Source organism: Corythoichthys intestinalis, chromosome 19 (assembly GCF_030265065.1).
Source record: "Corythoichthys intestinalis isolate RoL2023-P3 chromosome 19, ASM3026506v1, whole genome shotgun sequence".
In the NCBI taxonomy this organism is placed as follows: Eukaryota; Metazoa; Chordata; class Actinopteri; order Syngnathiformes; family Syngnathidae; genus Corythoichthys; species Corythoichthys intestinalis.
Window position 1 is genome coordinate 20,325,781 of NC_080413.1, and position 20,640 is coordinate 20,346,420.

At 40.7% G+C, this 20,640-nt stretch overlaps 1 protein-coding gene across 3 annotated transcripts in view; it reads right to left on the minus strand.

The window, feature by feature from the left end:
- The window catches only part of LOC130907228 (glutamate receptor ionotropic, kainate 2), a 334,891-nt gene that overhangs the window by 108,361 nt on the left and 205,890 nt on the right, over positions 1-20,640 (minus strand). For 2 of the 3 annotated variants that reach the window (XM_057822068.1, XM_057822066.1), the window contains 4 exons: positions 19,808-19,975; positions 19,219-19,482; positions 6,783-6,964; positions 2,080-2,133 (listed from right to left, as the gene is read on the minus strand). In XM_057822068.1, coding sequence (XP_057678051.1) covers positions 2,080-2,133; positions 6,783-6,964; positions 19,219-19,482; positions 19,808-19,975 — 668 coding nt within the window. The remainder of the gene's footprint in view (positions 1-2,079; positions 2,134-6,782; positions 6,965-19,218; positions 19,483-19,807; positions 19,976-20,640) is intronic. The other variant, XM_057822067.1, reaches the window with a different exon arrangement.

The following is a 20,640-nucleotide window of genomic DNA, read 5'->3' on the forward strand; positions in this document are numbered from 1 at the left end:
TTGCAGCCCCCATTTTTTTTTTTTAAACACAATTTCCAATGACACAGTGAGAATACAGTATATATTAATAGATCAAGTACACCCATTTAAACGTGATAAATGTTTACTCTTAAATTCAAAAATACTTTTTAAGAAATCACAACTAAAAACAATAGACCATGCCTCTTAATACCGCATAGAAACTCAGAATAAATAAAATGTGTTTTTCAAGAAAAAAAATAAAATTGCACTTAATAACTTAAGCATTTAGGCAAATGAAAACTTTTCTCATCATAGCTTCTGCTATGGTGTTCCATAGGGATGCAACGATACGGTTAAGTCACGGTTCGGTACGAATTTCGAGACAGAGGACACGATTTTCGATTCAATTCAATACATTTAATGCTCTGAAAAAAAAAAAATATATATTTTTTGTTTTGGATTTTTTTGCAGCGTTATCTATAGTCAGTGGTATGGATTGACTTGGCCTGTTTAACTCCCATTCAGTCATGGTGGTTTAGAATTAATCAATGTAGTATATGGACTACGTATCCTATAATCACTCTGGGCTCACGTAGCCATTGGCATGGGATGTAGCACATGTAGTTTGCCATTACATGATATCTAGTGTGTGCGCGCATTAAAAAAGTTAGCGAACGCCACAGAAGTCACGTCTGCTCATTACTGCACAACACCAGCATATGACAATCGACTTTCATAAACAGGACGAGGTTGAAGCAAAGCGCTCTTAATTTGCCACTCAATGTCTATTCAGCTGTCCTTTGTCAAAGCGAGGTTGTTCGTAGCAGCCAAGTCGGTAACAATGTTTTGGCGGACTTAGTTGTAAATATTCGGAAACGCACGCAACAGTGATGTTGTTTTATTCATGTATTGCGGGAGTGAGAAAGAGACGGTTTACCGACGTAATAGGACACTTTGCAGCTTTCTTTTTAAGACTGTCCTTATAATAATGATCTGCTGCATCATAAATCACTTTGTGACTTTCCACCTCCATGATGAAACGTTCTTCGTCCATGTTCGCTGGTGTTTAAACTGTTAATAAGATGCTGGGCTGTTTATTCCAGGCCTGGATCCGCCCATTTTGACGGCTGTGCCTCCAGCAAAAATAGAAAATCGTCTAAACCATTTGGCGGGCTCTGGCAAGCCGTAGATGGTCCGCAGTCAATCCGGAGCACTGACGCGGCCGGTATACGTTGAACAATAGGATATGGGAACGGATTGGCTCCGGCGCCATTTTTGCCGGACCCGGAACGAAGATGCATTTTGCGTAGTTGGTAACAATGAATCAGAACTTTTAACAGCACGTCTGCCGCACGAGCGCACACACGTGCACTCGTGGCGATAAATCGCAGCGGAAAAAATACCGCCTTCATTTTTATTTATCGTGCGATTAATGGAATTATTGCATATTGCGACAGGCTTAGTGCTGATTAGTTTTCATGAGGATGGTCGTGCCTGTCGCATGTCATTTCCAAGTCAGTCTTGTTCAACCGCTGTCTTTTAGTGCTCAGGTAACAGAGTGTCACATGTTTATTAGGGCCATAATGGACCTAATAGCTGACAGTACCATCTCGTCAGGGCTATTAGCCCAGCTCGAAGACCTCATCTCTTCCTTTGAGTTCAGCCAAGATGTGCCTTGTTTCATCTGCGGCTCTCTTTGTAGAGGCTTGATCAAACAACAAATGCTGTCAGAGGCACACTAAAATATTTCCAAACTGCTTTTGTTTTCGCCTCTTGAGATTCAGGATGGCGAATTTGGGTGCAAAAGGTTGGTCCAGGATTTGGAAAATCAATTGAAGTTGAATGTGCTGAAATTTCAAAGGGTGTATTTATAGTTAGCTGCCTGCATTGGGAAAGTTCAACCTTGTCAATCACAACAAAGTCAGGTGATAGTTTAAATAATGGGGAGTTGTTTTTGAACTGGAGCTTGGATGAGTTATTCTCAGAGACCAAAGACACAGCAGGTAAACAGGGGAGAATTGGACAAGCAATTCTACTAATGGAACAGTGCAAAAATAACAACAACAACACATCATTTAATCAAGGCAATATGAAAAAAAGAAATGGCAGTTGACTCACCAGGGTGGTAAAAATATAGTGATAGTACTCTGTCATCATCCCCATGGCCAGAGCCTGCAGGTCAAAAGAGCAGTCAAAATGAATGACCTAATGAAATTCAAGCTGTTTATTCATAAAGTGCTTCCACATTTCATTAAATTGCTGCAATTTCAGACTTTCATTAGACTATAATGGTGCATTCAAGTGCTATCAAAATAAGAATTAGGAATGGATCTCTATTTGAGAATGCCATCACGTCTCAGTTGCCTCTTTTCATTCAAACAAGTTTAATTTTTGGTTACTAAATAAAAATATGACATTCAGAGCGACGGAATGAAAAAGAGATTAAAATAAGAGAACGAAAATGAACTTTAATATTATAATTTTGTTTACTTTGGCCCCAGCTCCTTTCTCATTGACAATTTTTCAAAGTGACATTTTCTGTGAGCTCATAAACATGCTTCCCTTTTTTTTTGATATACAATGGGGAAGAATGTAGATGTCACCGTGTATTTCAGTCCCTCTTACATATAGAGGTAGGAAAAAGTATCCTAACCTTTTGGAATTTCTCACATTTCTGCATAAAATCACCATCAAATGTGATCAGATATTTGTCAAAATCACACAGATGAAAAAACATGTCTGCGCTAACTAAAACTATCCAAACCTGATGAGGATAGTATGCAAACAATGACAGAAGAGGGAAAATAAGTATGTGAACCATCACATATAATATTTTGTGGCCCCCTCAGCAATATCTTCAACCAGACGCTTCCTGTGTGTTTTATAGTGGGCAGTGCAGCTTTAAACCACTCATCAGTGATTGGGCACACACCTAACTTAAATTGTTTGGTAAAAATTGGTTTCAATTGCTCATTAAGTCTCCTTAGGCAGTAGGTTCACTTACTTATTTTTCCCCCCTTCTGTCACTGTTTGAATGCTATTCTCATTAAAAATATGAAAACCTACAAATGTTGGGGTGGTTTTAGTTAAAGCAGACACTTTTTACATCTGTGTGATTTTGACAAAGGTCAAATCACATTTAATGGTAATTTTATGCAGAAATGTGAGAAATTCCAAAAGATTCAGATACTTTTTCATACCACTGTACCCTGTAGGGCAAAATACAAAAGGTACAGCTATGCCTCATTCTTCGGTGTATTTATCCTGTAATCATTTGAAATGTGCATTGGCTTGTCATTACTATGGACAACCAATTTAGTGGTAATCAATACTTACAAACCTGCCATGATCGGTCTCGTGTTCATAATGAAATTCCTTTTCTTCTCTCTCTTTGAAAAATTCCTTCGGTGTGTACTAATGTTTTATCAATTAACTTCCGCCTCTGTCAACTATAATACTCTTACCCCTGTCAATTGTTGTTTACCAGGAAATATTATAATTCACAACAGTTGGGGGAGCCCCGGAGCAAAAATGTTCCTAACCGCTGCTTTAATTCTTCGATAAATAATCATTCTTGTTGTTTCCCGCCGAGACGCAGCTGTAAAGGCAATTCAGCCAACAATATGCTGCCGGGACGACGTCCATTTATTAAGAAGCCCCGCGGTTCCCATAAAGAATGTGCCTCTATTAAACGAATTTAGCATGCATGTGTGTGAGATTAGATATTCTAATTAAAACCCTCTATTGTGCCATGAAGACCGGTGGGTTCGCCGCAAAGATCTCATATTTTATAAAGCGATTACAGATGCATGGGGCAAGACACTATCCTAATCATTTTCATCAGTTTTTCAAGAGTCATAACTGGAACTTTTAGGCAGATTTAGGGGAGGTTTGCATGATAATGACTTTATTAAGATTTAAAACTTTTTTTTCTCTTCAACAGGAAACTCAACATGCGCCCTTTCACCGAAACTTGACGCTTCTCCCACTGCATCAAAATGTAATATGACGACCTATGGTTGCAATCAGTGTATTTTGCGATATTTTCCAACTTAAGCCCCTTACACAAACATATGCCTGGAAATTCCCGTGTAAGGTGGCGTCATTGCTTTCACGCGTCTAGAGATATCCCGGCAATGACGCGGGTTAGAAACTTTCAAAGGCTTGTCCCGTGTTGCCCACTTGAGCTCTCTGTGCAGGGAGGGCTGCTGGTGCGATTTTATAACCTGGACATTACGTCATTTTTGGTCGGCATCGGCTCTCACAATGTTGGTCAAATCTTGTTTTTTTTTTACAGAGCCGTTTGTGGAAGCGTTCCCGACGTCGTAACTCAATTTAACAATTCAAGCTCATCAAGACTGTTTTTAAGCCTAGGCGATCGAAGAGAAGGGTGCCGGATATTAACTTGCTGGGTGCCATTCGACACCTCTGCTGCTTTTGTTTTGAAATCCCCTACGTTGTGCTGATATTTGAGTACATTTGTTTTGTTGTCCTATCAGTGTGTGCCTACTGCTTAGGTTAGTATTATTGATCCCCGTCGACCTACTGTCACAGACCTATTGAGTTATTCTCCCTTTTCCATGATCGTGTGTATTTTTGTTTGTATTTAATAAACCCTTGAACGCGTCCCTCCATTGTTTTGTGCTTTGAGGTACAACTTTGTTTACGCAGTTGTGGACCATAACATCGGCAACAAAATAAACCTCACATTTCCAAAGATGGATGATGGACTGTCTTCCTCGGCTCTACGATCCAGTAGCAATTTATTTTGTTATGTTTTCAGTTCATTTAGCTATTTACAGCTTGCTATTATAATAATTGCGATGTTTGTTTACACTTTTCTTCTTACTGCGAAGAAAGAAGAAGTGACGTTCGGCTCGCCATGATATTTACTTCATCAGTCATTGTGCTGTGACCCCGGAATTTAACGCTTGCTTTCACATAAGCCTTGGCCCGGGACTTTCCCAGGCATTATACTAAGACAAGACCCGTGAAATGTCCGCGTAATCTCTGTGTCAGTCAACCTGGGAAATTGCTTTCACATGCAAGGGCTGCCTGTTTAAATCCCGGACTTTCATAGTGTTTCGGCGTGTGTGAAAGGGGCTTGATTTATGAAAAAACTGTCACCTCAGAAACATTCACTACAAGTTCTTTTTTTACTGAAATTGTCAGGAAAATATCCCAAAGTTGCCTATTCGAGCAGCTATCATATGAGTTGCAAAATACAATAGCACGGGTGACAGCAGCGTTGTTTTCGTCAACTATGACGAAAACGAAAATATTTTGTCGAGGAAACATTTTTTCATGACGATGACGTGACGATGAGAAGCTAAAAACGTGGCTTAAAAGACTAGAACATAACGAGACGAATGCCGGTTTTCATCTGACGAGACGACTACGAGACAAAAATACATTGTTTCTGTCATATGTTCACAATGTGTTTCATTTTCATATTGTGCGTGGAGTACGTCAGCTTGCAGCGTGGCATTGTATGAGTTGTGTCACCCGTGTGAGATGTGCTGTGCCACTCCCTTCTCACTGGAGTTCAGGATGTATCTCACGCTAGGCTGAGTTCCATCTTGCTTGTTTGAAAACACGGTAAGATTTGTTTTCTTACCTTGGCAAGAGAGAATATGCAATGTTGCTTTAGGCTTTGAAGATCTGTGCTAAGTGATCATCAGACGCCAAATGTAATCATAGCGTCTGAAGCAGAGCCACTTGGCCTTTCTGGTCAGTAAGTCTAGAGGATGTTAAACGCTTTTTTTTTTTTTTTTTTTTTTTTTTTTACATACAGTTCGTGGCTTCTAGGTATAGGTTTAATTTAAAATAATGTACTGTTTTTCCTGCTGAATGTTTATTATCACAAAGTTGGTGTTGTCCTTGTAGACGCTACAATGTAGTCATCTGTCTATTTTCATTTGAAATTGTTGGAAACCTTTATTTTTGGACTAAAATTTTGAACTTTACAGACAAAATATTGACTAAAACTAGACAAAATCTATATGTGATTTCGACGACTAAAACTATACGTAGATGAAAACATTTTGAAATGACTACAATATGACTACGACTATTAAGTATTTTCGTCCAAAAGACTAAGACTAAGACAACAATTTAAACGGCTGCCAAAAACAAACACTGCGTTGCAGGGCTGTGACACAATAGATGAAAATCTCATTTTTAATATTTGACACAAGTCACTGGTTTCAAACAAATAGCTCAAATAAGTTCCACATAAAAGATATGCAATAAATCTCTACAACACTGACCCTGGCTTTTCCTACTATGTTGTTTTGAAATTAATGTTATTTATTTTATATTTTTACTATTTATGCATAATACTAAACAGTTGTTGCAGACCAACAATGCCCTGCTTTGCTGCGTTGTGTGAAAGGCACAGGCAAAAAAAAAAAAAAAAAAAAAAAAAAATCATTTGTGTTCATTTATCTCAATAAAATTTGTGTGAAAATCGTAAATTGTTTTTGACTTGTCATTTCCAAACTTGTTACTCATCAATTTGTTGTGTACTCCATATGTAATGTAATATGATAAGGGAATTGTGCAGTTACGCCTTTTCACATTCACTATGACTGCAATGTGGCCAGTGATAAAAATGAGTTTGACACCCCTGAACTAACAACCATTCACACACATATCCCCACCTATGGAAAAGTTTGCACAAAAGAAAACAGATGATAACTGCTGTCACTTTCTATTTGGAGACATTATGTAAATTGCACTTTTAATTGGATTCCGAAAGCAGCTGGATAAAATGACTGCTTCTTCCCTATGGCTGGTGAATCATAATGAAGTACTGATACCTGTTTTAGTATCCAGGCAGCCATCTCGTGTCCGCAATCGAAGATGACGTGGAACTCTTTTGCTTTCTTCATCTCTTTGAGAAGTGGCTTGGCGTCCTTGGTCTCCGTGGGCAGCTGTCGGATCTTCAAACGAATGTTGTATCGTGACGGCGCCTTGATCAGCTCCTGCAGTCGAATGAGTCCTGGAGACAAAGGAGACGCAACAACGCCAGACTGTTTAAAAGACGCCATTGTATGTGCATTGTTTGATGTGCCGCCATTTTAAAGTAATTGTGAAGACGCCATAAAACCGAGAGGTTCTCCGGGCTGATATGTACGCTTCCCTAATCCGCGCTCTATTGATCCTCCTACTCATACAGTATACACAGACAAATATCCCAATACGGACCTATCAAGAGAATTTTACACGGCACAACAGAAGAAACAAAGACAGAGAGCCGTGAGTTTGATGAGTCAGGTTCTGTTTGTCTTGCGCCCACCTTTGTCCACTTGCTTGGGTCGAAAGACGCTTGGGTCGAAAGATCACAATGAGTTTCCCCCCAGCTAAAAGAACTCCAGAGTTCAGTGATGAAAGCGCTCGGATTGATGGGAGAGATGATTACTTGTCATGGTTATAAAAATGGATGGAGGGCCGAGGGTATTTTGAGAATTGGAGAGAGATAGGATTTTCTCTTTTTTTTATGGAACCACTTTAAGATAGCTGAGCCTATTTCTTATGTTGAAATGAACTGCTGTGTGAGCACTTTAATGGGGTCCCCGGGAGTGAGACTGGATCGCTGGATGGGGTGTGAAATAGGAACATGGATGTCTTGTTGTGAAAAATAAAACCATCGTAAGGAAGGATGGTGAAACTCCAAAAAGCTCTCCTAGGGTGAATTCTAATGGCTTCCCATATGTTATGGCAAGACTCTGTTTTTGCAGAAAATTTAAAAGGAGGCTACATGACATCTTTCCGGGTGTTGAACATGTTTCATTTTCTTCAGGCCTACATTACTGCTGGGTAGTCTTCTAGTTGACGGTCAAATGACTTAGAAGAAGCGTAATGTGGCGTTTGACCAAAAATTATGATCCTATACACTTTGAGTTTTCAACATAATTAATGATTTTAACAAGAAAATATTAAGCAACACTAGGGAACGTATTTATATACAGTGGGGCAAATAAGTATTTAGTCAAACACCAACTGTGCAAGTTCTCCTACTTGAAAAGATTGGAGCGGCCTGTAACTGTAAACATGGGTAAACCTCAACCATGAAAGACAGAATGTGAAAAAAACCCAGAAAATCACATTGTTTGATTTTTAAAGAATTTTAAAGCAAGATTTCTGGCTGTCAAAGAGGTCTAACTTCTTCTAACGAGGTCTAACGAGGCTCCACTCGTTACCTGTATTAATGGCACCTGTTTTAACTCATTATCGGTATAAAAGACACCTGTCCTCAACCTCAATCGGTCACACACACTCCAAACTCCACTATGGCCAAGACCAAAGAGCTGTCAAAGGACACCAGTGACAAAATTGTAGACCTGCACCAGGATGGAAAGACTGAATCTGCACTAGGTAAAATGCTTGGTGTAAAGAAATCAACTGTGGGAGCAATTATTAGAAAATGGAAGACATACAAGACCACTGATAATCTCCCTCGATCTGGGGGTCCATGAAAGATCTCACCCTGTGGCGTCAAAATGATAACATGAACGGTGAGCAAACCCTAATCCCAGAACCACACGGGGGGACCTAGTGAATGACCTACAGAGAGCTGGGACCACAGTAACAGAGGCTACTATCAGGAACACAATGCGCCGCCAGCGACTCAAATCCTGCACTGCCAGACGTGTCCCCCTGCTGAAGCCAGTACACGTCCAGGCCCGTCTGCGGTTTGCTAGAGAGCATTTGGATGATCCAAAAGACGACTGGGAGAATGTGTTATGGTCAGATGAAACCAAAATAGAACTTTTTGGTAGAAACACAGGTTCTCGTGTTTGGAGGAGAAAGAATACTGAATTGCATCCGAAGAACACCATACCCACTGTGAAGCATGGGGGTGGAAAAATCATGCTTTGGGGCTGTTTTTCTGCAAAGGGACCAGGACGACTGATCTGTGTAAAGGAAAGAATGAATGGGGCCATGTATCGAGATATTTTGAGCGAAACTCTCCTTCTATCAGCAACGGCATTGAAGATGAGACATGGCTGGGTCTTTCAGAATGACAATGATCACAAACACACAGCCAGGGCAACAAAGGAGTGGCTTCGAAAGAAGCATTTCAAGGTTCTGGAGTGGCCTAGCGAGTCTCCAGATCTCAACCCCATAGAAAATCTGTGGAGGGAGTTGAAAGTCCGTGTTGCCCAACCACAGCCCCGAAACATCACTGCTCTAGAGGAGATCTGCATGGAGGAATGGGCCAAAATAGCAGCAACAGTGTGTGAAAAGCTTGTGAAGAGTTACAGAAAACGTTTGGCCTCCGTTATTGCCAACAAAGGGTACATAGCAAAGTATTAAGATGAACTTTTGTTATTGACCAAATACTTAATTTCCACCATGATTTGCAATTCAATTCTTTAAAAATCAAACAATGTGGTTTTCTGTTTTTTTTTTCCACATTCTGTCTCTCATGGTTGAGGTTTACCCATATGTCGACTGAAAACTAGTTGAATGACACCCCTGTTATGGCCTAAGGGGGTCTGTATCGCTTTCACTGGCACTAATTAATTTTGAGGAGGGTGGCAGGAAACCTGTCAAAATAAATAAATAAATAAAAAAAATCAACAAATGTGCTGACTGCTTTACGGCATACGTCACTCCCCCTTTCCCCATTTGTTATAAAGATGAAAGTTGAGGCAATTTTTTTTCCTGAAATCTTCAAAGATGGCAGAGCAGCACAAGAGACAAAAAAATTTTTCCGAGGAGACAAAAAAAAAGAAAAAAGGAGGCTACCAGGATAGAAGGACACTCAAGAGTAAACATTGGCCCGGATTTCACTTGCTGGCGTGACCGCCCCCCTTCACCCGAACTCGTCAGTCGCTGATGAGCCGCTTTTGTTCACCTGCGCCGCTAAAATTGACCGAAACTGTAAGTTCCCTAGTAGAGGTGGGAATCCTGGGGCACCTGACGATTCGATTAAGATTATGATTACGATTCAGAGGCTACGATTTGATTATAAACTGGTTAGTGGTCGATTAGAAGTCTACTAATTTAAGATGGTGGCTGTTTACTAACGTTGGCGAACCTGACATTTCGCATCTAGTTTTCTATACATGTGCTAACGCCGACAAGTCTGTTATTTCGCATCTAATTTTCTATACATGTGCTAACGCCGCAAGTCTGTCATTTCGCATCTAGTTTTCTATACATGTGCTAACGCCGCCGAGTCTGTCATTTGGCATCTATTTCTATATACATGTGATATCTACGGTAGTATTATGTGGGCGTAGTTTGTAGGTGCTATCGGCCGCAGTCAGGTATTATTGCTTTTTTATCTAGCGGTATGAGTTGAGCGTGATGTTCACTCTCGGTCCGTTTCTCATTGCGTCCCGAAGACCACGCCGACTGTTTTAGTTCCGCTTTACTTGGCATATTTCAAAAATCGGAATTTGGATGTTTGTGAATCGTTCTCGAATCTTCCACGGCCGAATGGCGAATAATCTAAAAATCTGAAATTTCGAACACCTCTATTCACAAGTGTTGTTTTAAGACAATGACGGTTGACCAGCACTTCTTTTTCTTACAATTAGCGGGCCACTAAGTGCTGTCAATGGGTTTTACCGGTAATGCACCAGGCACGTCTGCGGCGCGTCAGCGTTGCCGGAAGGTCAACGCACCACTGACGCTCGCCCCCAATTTCCACAGGACGCGTTTTACGAGCAGGTGTCTGTGCCGCGGCTCGATCGGTTCACGCGAGGATTGCAAGATGATGCGAGAGTAGCAGGTATTTAAAGATAACAATACAACAACCATTTGCCTTTCAGCTTTCTTTCTGAAAGTAAGAGGAAAAAAGAAGTCCTGTGCTAAAGAGATAAGCAGTTGTAATGGCAAATATTTTAACATCTATTTTACAAATGAAATGCCTCAATGAATCTTTTTTTGTGTGTGAATGGTTTTAAAAAGCTTTATTGATGAATTTTCTCAAGTTAAAACATCACGCAGAAACTAATAAAATTAATTGCGTATTATTTTGAAAATCATCAGATCCACCGAATTTTTACCCGAGTGACTTTTGCCCGATGCTACCAAGTAGTATTGACATAGGAGGCTTGCGTCTTGCGACAAATAATAAACTGCCATTCATTTCGATTGTGACGTGGTTAACCGCTTCTCGGACGCGTCTCAGATGCAGCCGCTTCACGACTGGCGTGCACTCGCTGCTAGGTATGATATTCTGACGGTATGCAAAAGCCATAACTTCATGGTTTCACTGTATCACGGTATTGCAATTACAGCTCTAAAATGTGTTCTGGGTTTTAAATAAATAAATAAAAACAAACTTTTTTCCATTGGAAAAGTATTTTTATTTTTCAAAACATATTAGCAAATTGGAACATAGGTATTATGTTAAAATAAACTTTTAAAAATAACAAAATATTCTAAATAAAATAAAAATAAATGCAGTCCTTGAGGTGAGCTTAACCCAGAGCCACAGCTCAACATTATTACCATCGAACAAAAATAATTGAATTATATTTCATAAAAAGCACATGTGTATGACTCGTATCATGTTTACATTATACACACTCTTTCTCAACACAGATCGTTGCCAGAGAGGAAAAAACAAAAACACCACGTTTTACCACCGCTAGACACACTAAACATGCTGGAGTTAACTCTCATAGCTGGTGGGAAACGTTCATGACAGTGTTTACTAACCTTTAATTTTGTATGAATGCAAAATCATATTGGAGGTATTGCCTCCTCGGTAGCCACCCTCTGCAAACATGTTTTACACGTCGGTTGGGCCTCCTCCTCTAAGCTGCAGCCGTCTGTAACTTTTCTGTAGCCGAAGTATTTCCAGCCGAAGTATTTCCATACCAGCGATTTAGTTTTCTTCAATGGGGGAAAAAGTTCAGGAGTTTCACCTCCTTCTGCCATCATGTAGCACAGCTGATTCATTGACACTATGCAACGACCGGTAGATGAGTATTGAGCCTTACAGCTGCAAGAGAGGGATTTCTCCATACATTTTCTGGACATTAAAAATAAATCCTTAGGGACTGTATGACGGGAAATTTTTGCAGTTTTGAAATTTTGACGTTTTCATACCACGGTATACCTTAAAACCACTAATCGGCACATGTCTACTCACTGCTTGACTTTAACGGCCACGTTTCACTGCGTTGACGCGGTGGCAACGTTCAACGCGCCACAGATGCGCCTGGTGTATTCCGGCCTTTACCCCACTTCTTGCTTTAATTCATCTAGGATCGGCTCCAGCAGACCCATGACCCCAATGAGAACAAGCGGTATTGAAAATCAATGGATGGATAAACCCTACATACTGACAAATCAACCACAAACCTCAAGATGTGTTCTCATGCTGAAGGTGAATTAGTTGGCAGTATTGGTGGGCAAACACTTTGCTGTTCCTTGGAGGACATTACAGAACAGACTGTTCGCAAGTTTCACTGTACGTCTCATGGGATACACGCCTAAGACACATAAGTAATGGTGACAATCCACCAGAAATTTAAGACAGTAGTGGCATCACCCAAGAAAGAGACCAGTTGCCTTCCATTCAACTTACTGTATATCGATAACCAAGAGCTGGATGTCTGAGGATCTATACAGACAAACGTCTGCTGTATTGTTCATACTGTCACTCTAGGAGGTGTTAAGCTTTAAATAAAAAAAAAAAAGTCTGTTAAGGGAACTGAACGTTTGCGAAACACTGTCAGTGTAGATATTTGTGGGTTCGAGCTAATGCCTTCAGACATTCCCCCTGGATCTTCTAACGGCTTTGTGTGAATATTTTATCCCCTCCGATAGTCTTTCCCGCCAGCCGTCAGATAGGCTCCAAATCAGTAGCTAAGGGCCCTGGAGCATGAAGCTGTGTGATTTGTGAGCCTGGGGCCAGGTGGAGGCGGTGGTGGCAGCAAAGGGTGGGGGGGATGATGCGAGGCAACACAGCTGTCACACTTTTCAGAGCGTCAGGTGTGTTCTACGCAGGCACTCCCCTGCCTCAATCCCGCTTTGGAGTCGGTCTCAGAGAAGGATCGTGGGGCTGAGATGTCACCTTTCAGCATCACACTGTGGCGATTTGCTGGACAACATGCTGAGCTTCCAGGCAGGAAGTGAGGCGAGGTCAAGGGGAATATACGGATGAATGTGGCCATTGGGACGGGATATCATTGGAGGTTAATGTGCATAGGGCTAGCATGCTGGGATGTGACATACAATCACTAAGAGTTATCGAGTGTAATCCAATAATAAGCACTGTGACAAATATGAATCTTTATAAGAAGCCAAGTAGAATGGCATTCACATCTGGCGAGGTTGGCAAAACTGCAGAAATTTCAGGGTAGTCGTACTTGTATTTGTGTATCATGCTGTTTGGAATGGGCTTGATAATGGAGGATAGAGCAAGATAATGGAGCTGTGGCATTTTTTTTTTCCAAATCTGCTTTTAGATAATGCTTCTATCAAGAAGCAAAAGTTGAAAAGTAAAAGTCAATTTTTAAAAAGTACATTGTTATTCTACTTATTTTGTTTTTCATTAGATCCTGGTTCGATGTTAAGAAAGTAGAGAAAACAAGGTGGGAAGTAACTGCTCCATTTACCTAACGGCCAAAAGAGAAAATTAGCTCTTGCTCGGCACCCCACCATTTTGAAAATGGCTTCTTCTGGCTTTTTTGGTGCAATTCTGCTGAGAAAAGCTGATCAACCACAGTGGCGATATCCATCAACAGCTGCCCAAGACCCATCCTTAGGTTGTTATGGTCGAATAAAATGAACAACAGTGGAGATTCAGCTGATGAGTACAGAGGGGAGCTGGATTCGTCACACACTCAGAAGAAACAAAAGTGCCGTAACCAAGAAAGCATTAACATTGAACCCACAGGGCAAACGAGACAGAAGAAGAAATGAAATATACCCAGCAAGGAGCACAGAGCTGGAAACTGAGAAGGGTCTGAAGTGGAACCAGCTAGAGAAAGTAGTTTAAGACAGACGAGAGTGAAAACATTTAAACAGTGGCCTGTGTTTGTTAGAGTACCCACCAGTGCCAAGGCTGAACAATGCTAAACATCTCCATCGGACTCATTTTATTGAAAAATCTCAACATGGATTCAACTTGAACCCTGTTGTTGGCCACTAATTACATGAATGACAAACTAATAGCCTCACTATTCGCTGATATAGTATTACTCAAACAGTAATTTGCTTAAGTGTTGTATTATGCATTTTTTGTTAACGATACTAAACTACATTGGGGAAAACCCTTACAATTTTGGGGAGAATGATTTTTGATAATAATGCATTTAGTTTATGTTGTTTGATATTTCAATGAATATTTTAGACCAGCAGGGGTTTCTATGAAAGTCTGTGTCTAAGAACGCTTTCACACTAGCACCGTTTGGTCTGTTTTAAAAGGACCAGAGTTCTTTATCTCAGATAGTCCGCTTCATTTTGTCAAAGTGAACGCACATCCGAACTCTAGTTTGGACTAAACAAACGAACTCTGGTCCGCTCAAAAATCATGGGTCTCGGTTCGCTTTAAGCGTACCCTGCTTCGGTAGTTGCATTCACGACCAAAGCAGGATGCACATCCTTGGAAGTGGAAGTACAGTGCGTACGCTATTGAAAATCAACAACAGCATGAGAACAGATGATTAACCATGGCCAAATGTTGTTGTGCTGCGCTAAGCAGTTGCATTTGATTCACAGAATCAGGTTTTCATGTGGCGGTTGTGTTTTGCATGCTGTTCCTGAACGCACAGTGTGAGAGTGCGGAAGCGTGGGGCGGGATACTTTCACAATTTATGTTCTGTTGTTGTTGGCGTCGTCTACGGTGGACAGTAGCCGTGTTGTGAAGCACACATTCTAAAATAAAGGATTAAAAACCTGACGAAGCTGGCGACTAACAGCTGCACCAGAGGCTCCATTTTCTGGTTATTTTTTTCCCCTTTTCCAGCAGGAATGTGGGGGAATAGTTCGGTTGGCGCAGTGGGAATGCTGAACCTTTTCATCATGTTATTTGCAAGTGTTGCGAGTAGACAAGTGCAGATGACTGGTTTTAAGGTATAGCGTGGTATGCAAACGTCAAGGTTTCAAAACTGCAAAAAATTTCCGTCATACCGTCCCTAAGGTATTAGTAGTGGTGTCAACAATAATCGATACGGCGATGCATCCCGATGCGGGGCATGGACGATTCGATTCGATGCGGGCAACAAGCCGAATCGATTCAGCGCATTTTAAAATATATAAGTATGTTGAAAAATCTTCCCTGCGCGATTCCGGTGATGCAACGGATTTGGTTTTCCCATTTGTATTATTATTCTCATGTTTCATTTTTTACAGACCGCATAACTCCGGTCAAGTTTCCCACCAGCATCGTTGAAGCCAAAATGTCTCCAGATGTCTGCTTTCAATGTCTTAGGTGCATCAATAATCTTTTTCGCTCCCTCTTTCTCCGCTTCAGCCATTGTTATGTTATTTCCTATCTCTTAGAGGTTAGATCTTGTGCCCGAACCCGATGAACATTTTGGGCCCAAAATGTTAAGCATTCACGTTCGGGTCGAGTCGGGCCGCCGCGCCGGAGTGATAAATTATGAAAAAAAAAAAAAAAAAGGGATAAAATCGAGAGCAGGCTCTCTGTATTGTGCATTTGCTTGCGCACGCACATGAACGCCGTGGCCCGCATGTTTTTTTTTTTTTTTATATGAAACTTTCCCAGCATTATTTCGTTGTGTAAATGCTTTTATAATGATCATAAAAATATGCGGACTATTTAAACATTAAGAAATCCCGCGTTTCTTTTTCAGCCAACTGAGAATTTGTTACACTTTTATTTATGCACACAAAGGCAACAGAAATGTGATCCTTTTGAATTTTCTCCTCTGTGTCTGCAAAACTCACGGGTTTTTAAATTTATTTTTATATTAAACTTTCCCAGCGTTATTTCGTTGTGTAAATGCTTTTATAATGATCGTAAAAATATGTAGACTATTTAAACATTAAGAAAACTTGTGTTTTTTCTGCCAACTCGGAGAAATGAAAATAAATTGCTGCAGCTGCGTTTTTTTCCCTGTGTCACTCCAAAAAAAAAAAAAAATCGGGTTTTTCGGGCTGGGCCTGCAAATCTAGTTAATTGATCGGGGTCGGGCCGGGTTGGGCTTCAATACCAGCGGGCCGTGTCGGGTCGGGCTGGATTTTTTAGGCCCAATCTAACCTCTATTGCACATATATAGTGGGCTAGGCCCACATTTTACGTTTGTTCTACATTGCAATTTAGTTGATGTTTTGTTTGCAACTGAACTGATCCCTGGATCGATATTGCGATAAAGATGCTGCTGCACTACAATATTTTCTTTGTCGTGTTCTTTAATATTTACTGGAATATTATTATTGATGGATCGTTGTGACTAAAATACAGTGACTGTTATTACTGATTTTGCACAGGAGTTCAGATCTTGCACTGTGTGAAAGGCTGGTACTGTGTGTAAAAAAAAAAGGAAAGTCCTGGTGTCATTCAAAGCACTAATTAAATGCTGTGATCTGTTTTTTTAAATATATATATCTGAAAGTATTTTCATTTGACTTCAACCAGGAGTGACACAAGAGCCAATGAAAAGTTGTTTAATGTCTGACCGCTTGTGTTGCCTCATGATTCACGAAAAATATGCTTTGCTTAAGACTTTTAATGCATCCCAGGCTTTAATGCATTGCGATGCATTGCCGAATCGAACCGAATCGAATCGTGACCCTTTGAATCGAATCGTGGCCCTCCGAATCGTAATCGAATCGAATCGTGAGGGCAGTGCCAATGCACACCTCTAGGTATTAGCTTTTTTTTATGTCCCAAAAATGCATGGAGAAATCCCTCGCTTGCAGCTGCAAGGCTCAACCCTCTCTCACCAGTTGTTGTGCAGTGTCAGTGAGTTAGCTGTGCTACACGATGGCTGGAGGAGGTGAAACTACTGAACTTTTTCCCCAATCAAAGAAAACGAAATCGTTAGTATGGGAATACTTCGGCTACAGAAAAGTTACAGACAGGCTTAGCGGAGTAGGGCCAACTGACATGTAAAACATGTTTACAGAGGGAGGCTGCTGAGGAGGCAATATCTCCAATATGTTTTGTTTTATACAAAATTAAACGTTAGTAAACATGGTCATAAATGTTTACCACCAGCTATGAGAGCTAACTCCAGCGTGTTTAGTGTATCCTGCGGTGGTAAAACATGTGGTGTTTTTTTCTCTCTGACAACTGTCTGTGTTGAGAAAGAGCATGTGTGTATAATGCAAACATGATACGAGTCATACACACGTGCTTTTTATGGAAAATAATTCAATTATTTTTGTTCTGATGGTAATAATGTTGAGCTGTGGCTGTTGGTTTAGGCCAGGGGTGTCCAAACTTTTTGCAAAGGGGGCCAGATTTGGTGTGGTAAAAATGTGGGGGGCCGACCTTGGTTGATGTCCTTTACGTAGAACAATATATTTAAGCAAATTTTAGCAAGCCATTCTGTGTGTCACCTTTGCTTTATTATTTTTTAAAATTAATAATATCAACAATCTCGCAACTAGCCTTTGTGGCGTTCTCTTTCGATTCTCGGATTCTTGCGAAATACTGCTGCTGTGAAATTAAATTAGCTTCATGTTGCTTTAATTTGTCACTACGGATCTTCGCTGTAATCTTGTCGTACATGTCAGCGTCTCTTGTTTGGTAATATCGCCTCAAACTGAACTCTTTAAAAACAGCGACTGTCTCTTTGCAAATGAGGCAGACACAGTTGTTGCGTATTTTAGTGAAGAAATAGTCCAATTTCCACCTACCCCTGAAGCGTCGGCCGTCGCAGTCAACTTTCTTTTTTGTGTTGATTGTCACCATTTTAGAAAATTGGGAGTTAAGGGTCACATGGGGTAATGTTGCTTAGAGTGCTGCTGCCTTTTAGTGGGTAAATGAGGAGCAGCATTTAGTGTGTAAGCTACTTCATATGATGGTAGCAGTACTGACCAATTTATTAAGTCTGTGTGTGGGCCAGATGTTATTGATTTTATGACAGAGGCTGGGGGCCGGATGAAATTTGACCATGGACCGCATTTGGCCCCCGGGCCGGACTTTGGACATGTCTGGTTTAGGCTCACCTAAAGGACTCATTTTAATTTTATTTAGAATATATGTATATACATTAATTTATTTTAACATTACACTTATGTTGCAATGTGCTAATATGTTTTGAAAAATAAGAATCCTGTTCAATGGAAAAAAAAGTTTTTAAACCCAGATATCCCAGAGTAACACATTTTAGAGCTGCAATTGTAATACTGTGATACCGTGATATTTTAACTTAACGTTATCATACTGTCAGAATATCATACCAGCACATGCCTAGTTATGAAGTAGCTATCCAACTGGACCCTGGTCCTCTTGGTCTAATGTGAAAGTGCACTGAAGAGAAGGTGAACTTTGCAGTAGGGCCTCTTATAATATCCAAATAATCCTACTGAGCCATCCATGAAAGAGAATGAGCAGATATACTGTATATTATTTAGGACGGTGTGCAGGTGTACCAAACTAACATTGTACAATGAAGGAGATGGGACGGAAAAAGGCCGAGAAGCAGAAGTGTGAATATTTCTATTTGTGTCACTTGTCAGTATTTCAAACCTCCTCATAACTTGGTCTATTTTCCTTGCATTAAGCTGCCATCTCCCCCAAAAGCTCGTAAATTGTGTACTATTTGAATGTCGTTACCTTCGGCGGGGCAATTACCTTTTAGCTCATAAAGATATCAAACCGCTAAAATACAACTGGTCTCTTAAAAGGCGCATTATGAGGCCCTTCACAAAGCGTACGGAGAGACAAAATGGCTCATAGCCCCCCCTTAGAGATCAAGCGTCTGTGTGTTATTAATGGCGGCTGTCAGAGCGCACATAGCACACTGCGGTATTGCATTAATCTGAAGAGACACTGGGTCATTCTGGGTAATGTGGTCCTTTCTCGGTTCTTTTTTTACGCTTTGTGTTGCTGCCGTCTTTGCAGGGAGACTGACATGAGCTGCACCTGGAGGACTGAGGTAGAACAGTAAGCTATTGATTTTTGAATTAGCTTGACAGGTTGCAAAGCACTCGTCGAACTCTGAGTGTCTCTTTTGTAGTTTCCATCTGGTGCCTCTTGCCACTGAAGGCACAAAGATTAGCACATTTAACCATCATAAACAACAACCTCCTGTGACTATGTGGAAATGGGTTTTGGACTTAAGAAAAAAGTCGAACAGCAGCTGTTACCTGTACCTGTGCTGTCGTCGTAGACCACAGTGACAGTTCTCCACTTGAAAAAGTGCACCAGGTCCAGAATTGCTCGGCTGAGGGAGGAGAAGTCCGGGTACAGGCTGACATAGTACGAGTCCCTATTGTCCGACACCTGATGCTTCCACTTGGTCTGGACGTGGGGCACTCCCAGAGCATTGCAGATGGATTGGACAGCATTGGCTGATGAGCTGTGTGACGGTCCAAATATGGCAGCCACCCCGAGGGACAGCTGGTCACATGCTGGGTGAGGATGACAAAAGAGGAGCCGTAAGGCATGAAAGTGGGACATTCAATGACCACGTCATTATGTACGCAAGCACATTTTAATGTGATGTAATTAAAGGGTTGTAGAAAAAAAATCTGCCTTTGCAAAGACATTGACGCTCAGTTTTTAGAGACACTTTAAATGAAATGCAGAGATGAAATTCTAAAACAATATCCATGTTTGAAGATACAATATTTGCCAAAAGCATGCTAAAACTGATAACTTTGTTGTACTCAATTTTCCATTACTTTCCAATAAAAGTGTCTAAACATTGACAAAAGTGTCTATCTGTCCACCTACCTTTGCGGGATGCCTCAAAGCTGTCAAAGATATTTATTCTCTGGATGTCATAGGTCAGCGTGGTGTTGGGGAGCAATGTGCGGTTCCTGTTGATTGTGTTCAAGGCAAATTTGAAGGCTAGTTCCTCTGCTCCCGAGGGGCCACTCTCGATGGATTCAAATATTCCCCCTGAAGGCAGAGAAAAGTTATAGCGGAATTAAACACATGTGAAATCCAGTGAAACTCGATGACCTCCAATCGTAATAAGTAAAGTGAGGAAAACAGTAATTATAGTAATTTTAAGAATTTTATGTCGAATTCAAATCAATGGAGAAGGAGTGTAGTTTTTCAAGTGCTCACATCCAATCACTTGATGCCTCTTGCCCAGACTCGGGCATCCCTAAATGACCATAAACTTGGCTATTTAATTACATACAGTATTGGAGTAAACCACAACCGATGCACACGTTTCTTTACAGTATCTGTATGGCAATGGTCGCTAGTTAGCGCCTCGCTGTCAGAGAACCAAGAAATGAGCAATTTTGCAGTCAATCTTCACCAGCTTTGTTACGAACACGTTACTAAGTAAGGCATTATTGTAATCTGGTTACTTACTTTCAGTAACGAGCAATGTAGCACGTTCATTTTTCCAAACTAGTAATCAGATTAACTCATTTGCTCCCAAAAACGTATAAATACGTTCTATTTGTAATTGTTTCAGTGTCCCAAAGACGTATTTATATATCTTTTACATTTTTTTTTTTTTTTTTTTTTTTTTTTTTACAAGAGAGATCTCTGGGTTCTGATTCAATTTAGCTCCAAAGCACAAAGCTGAAAATCCATTTTAAAGCAAC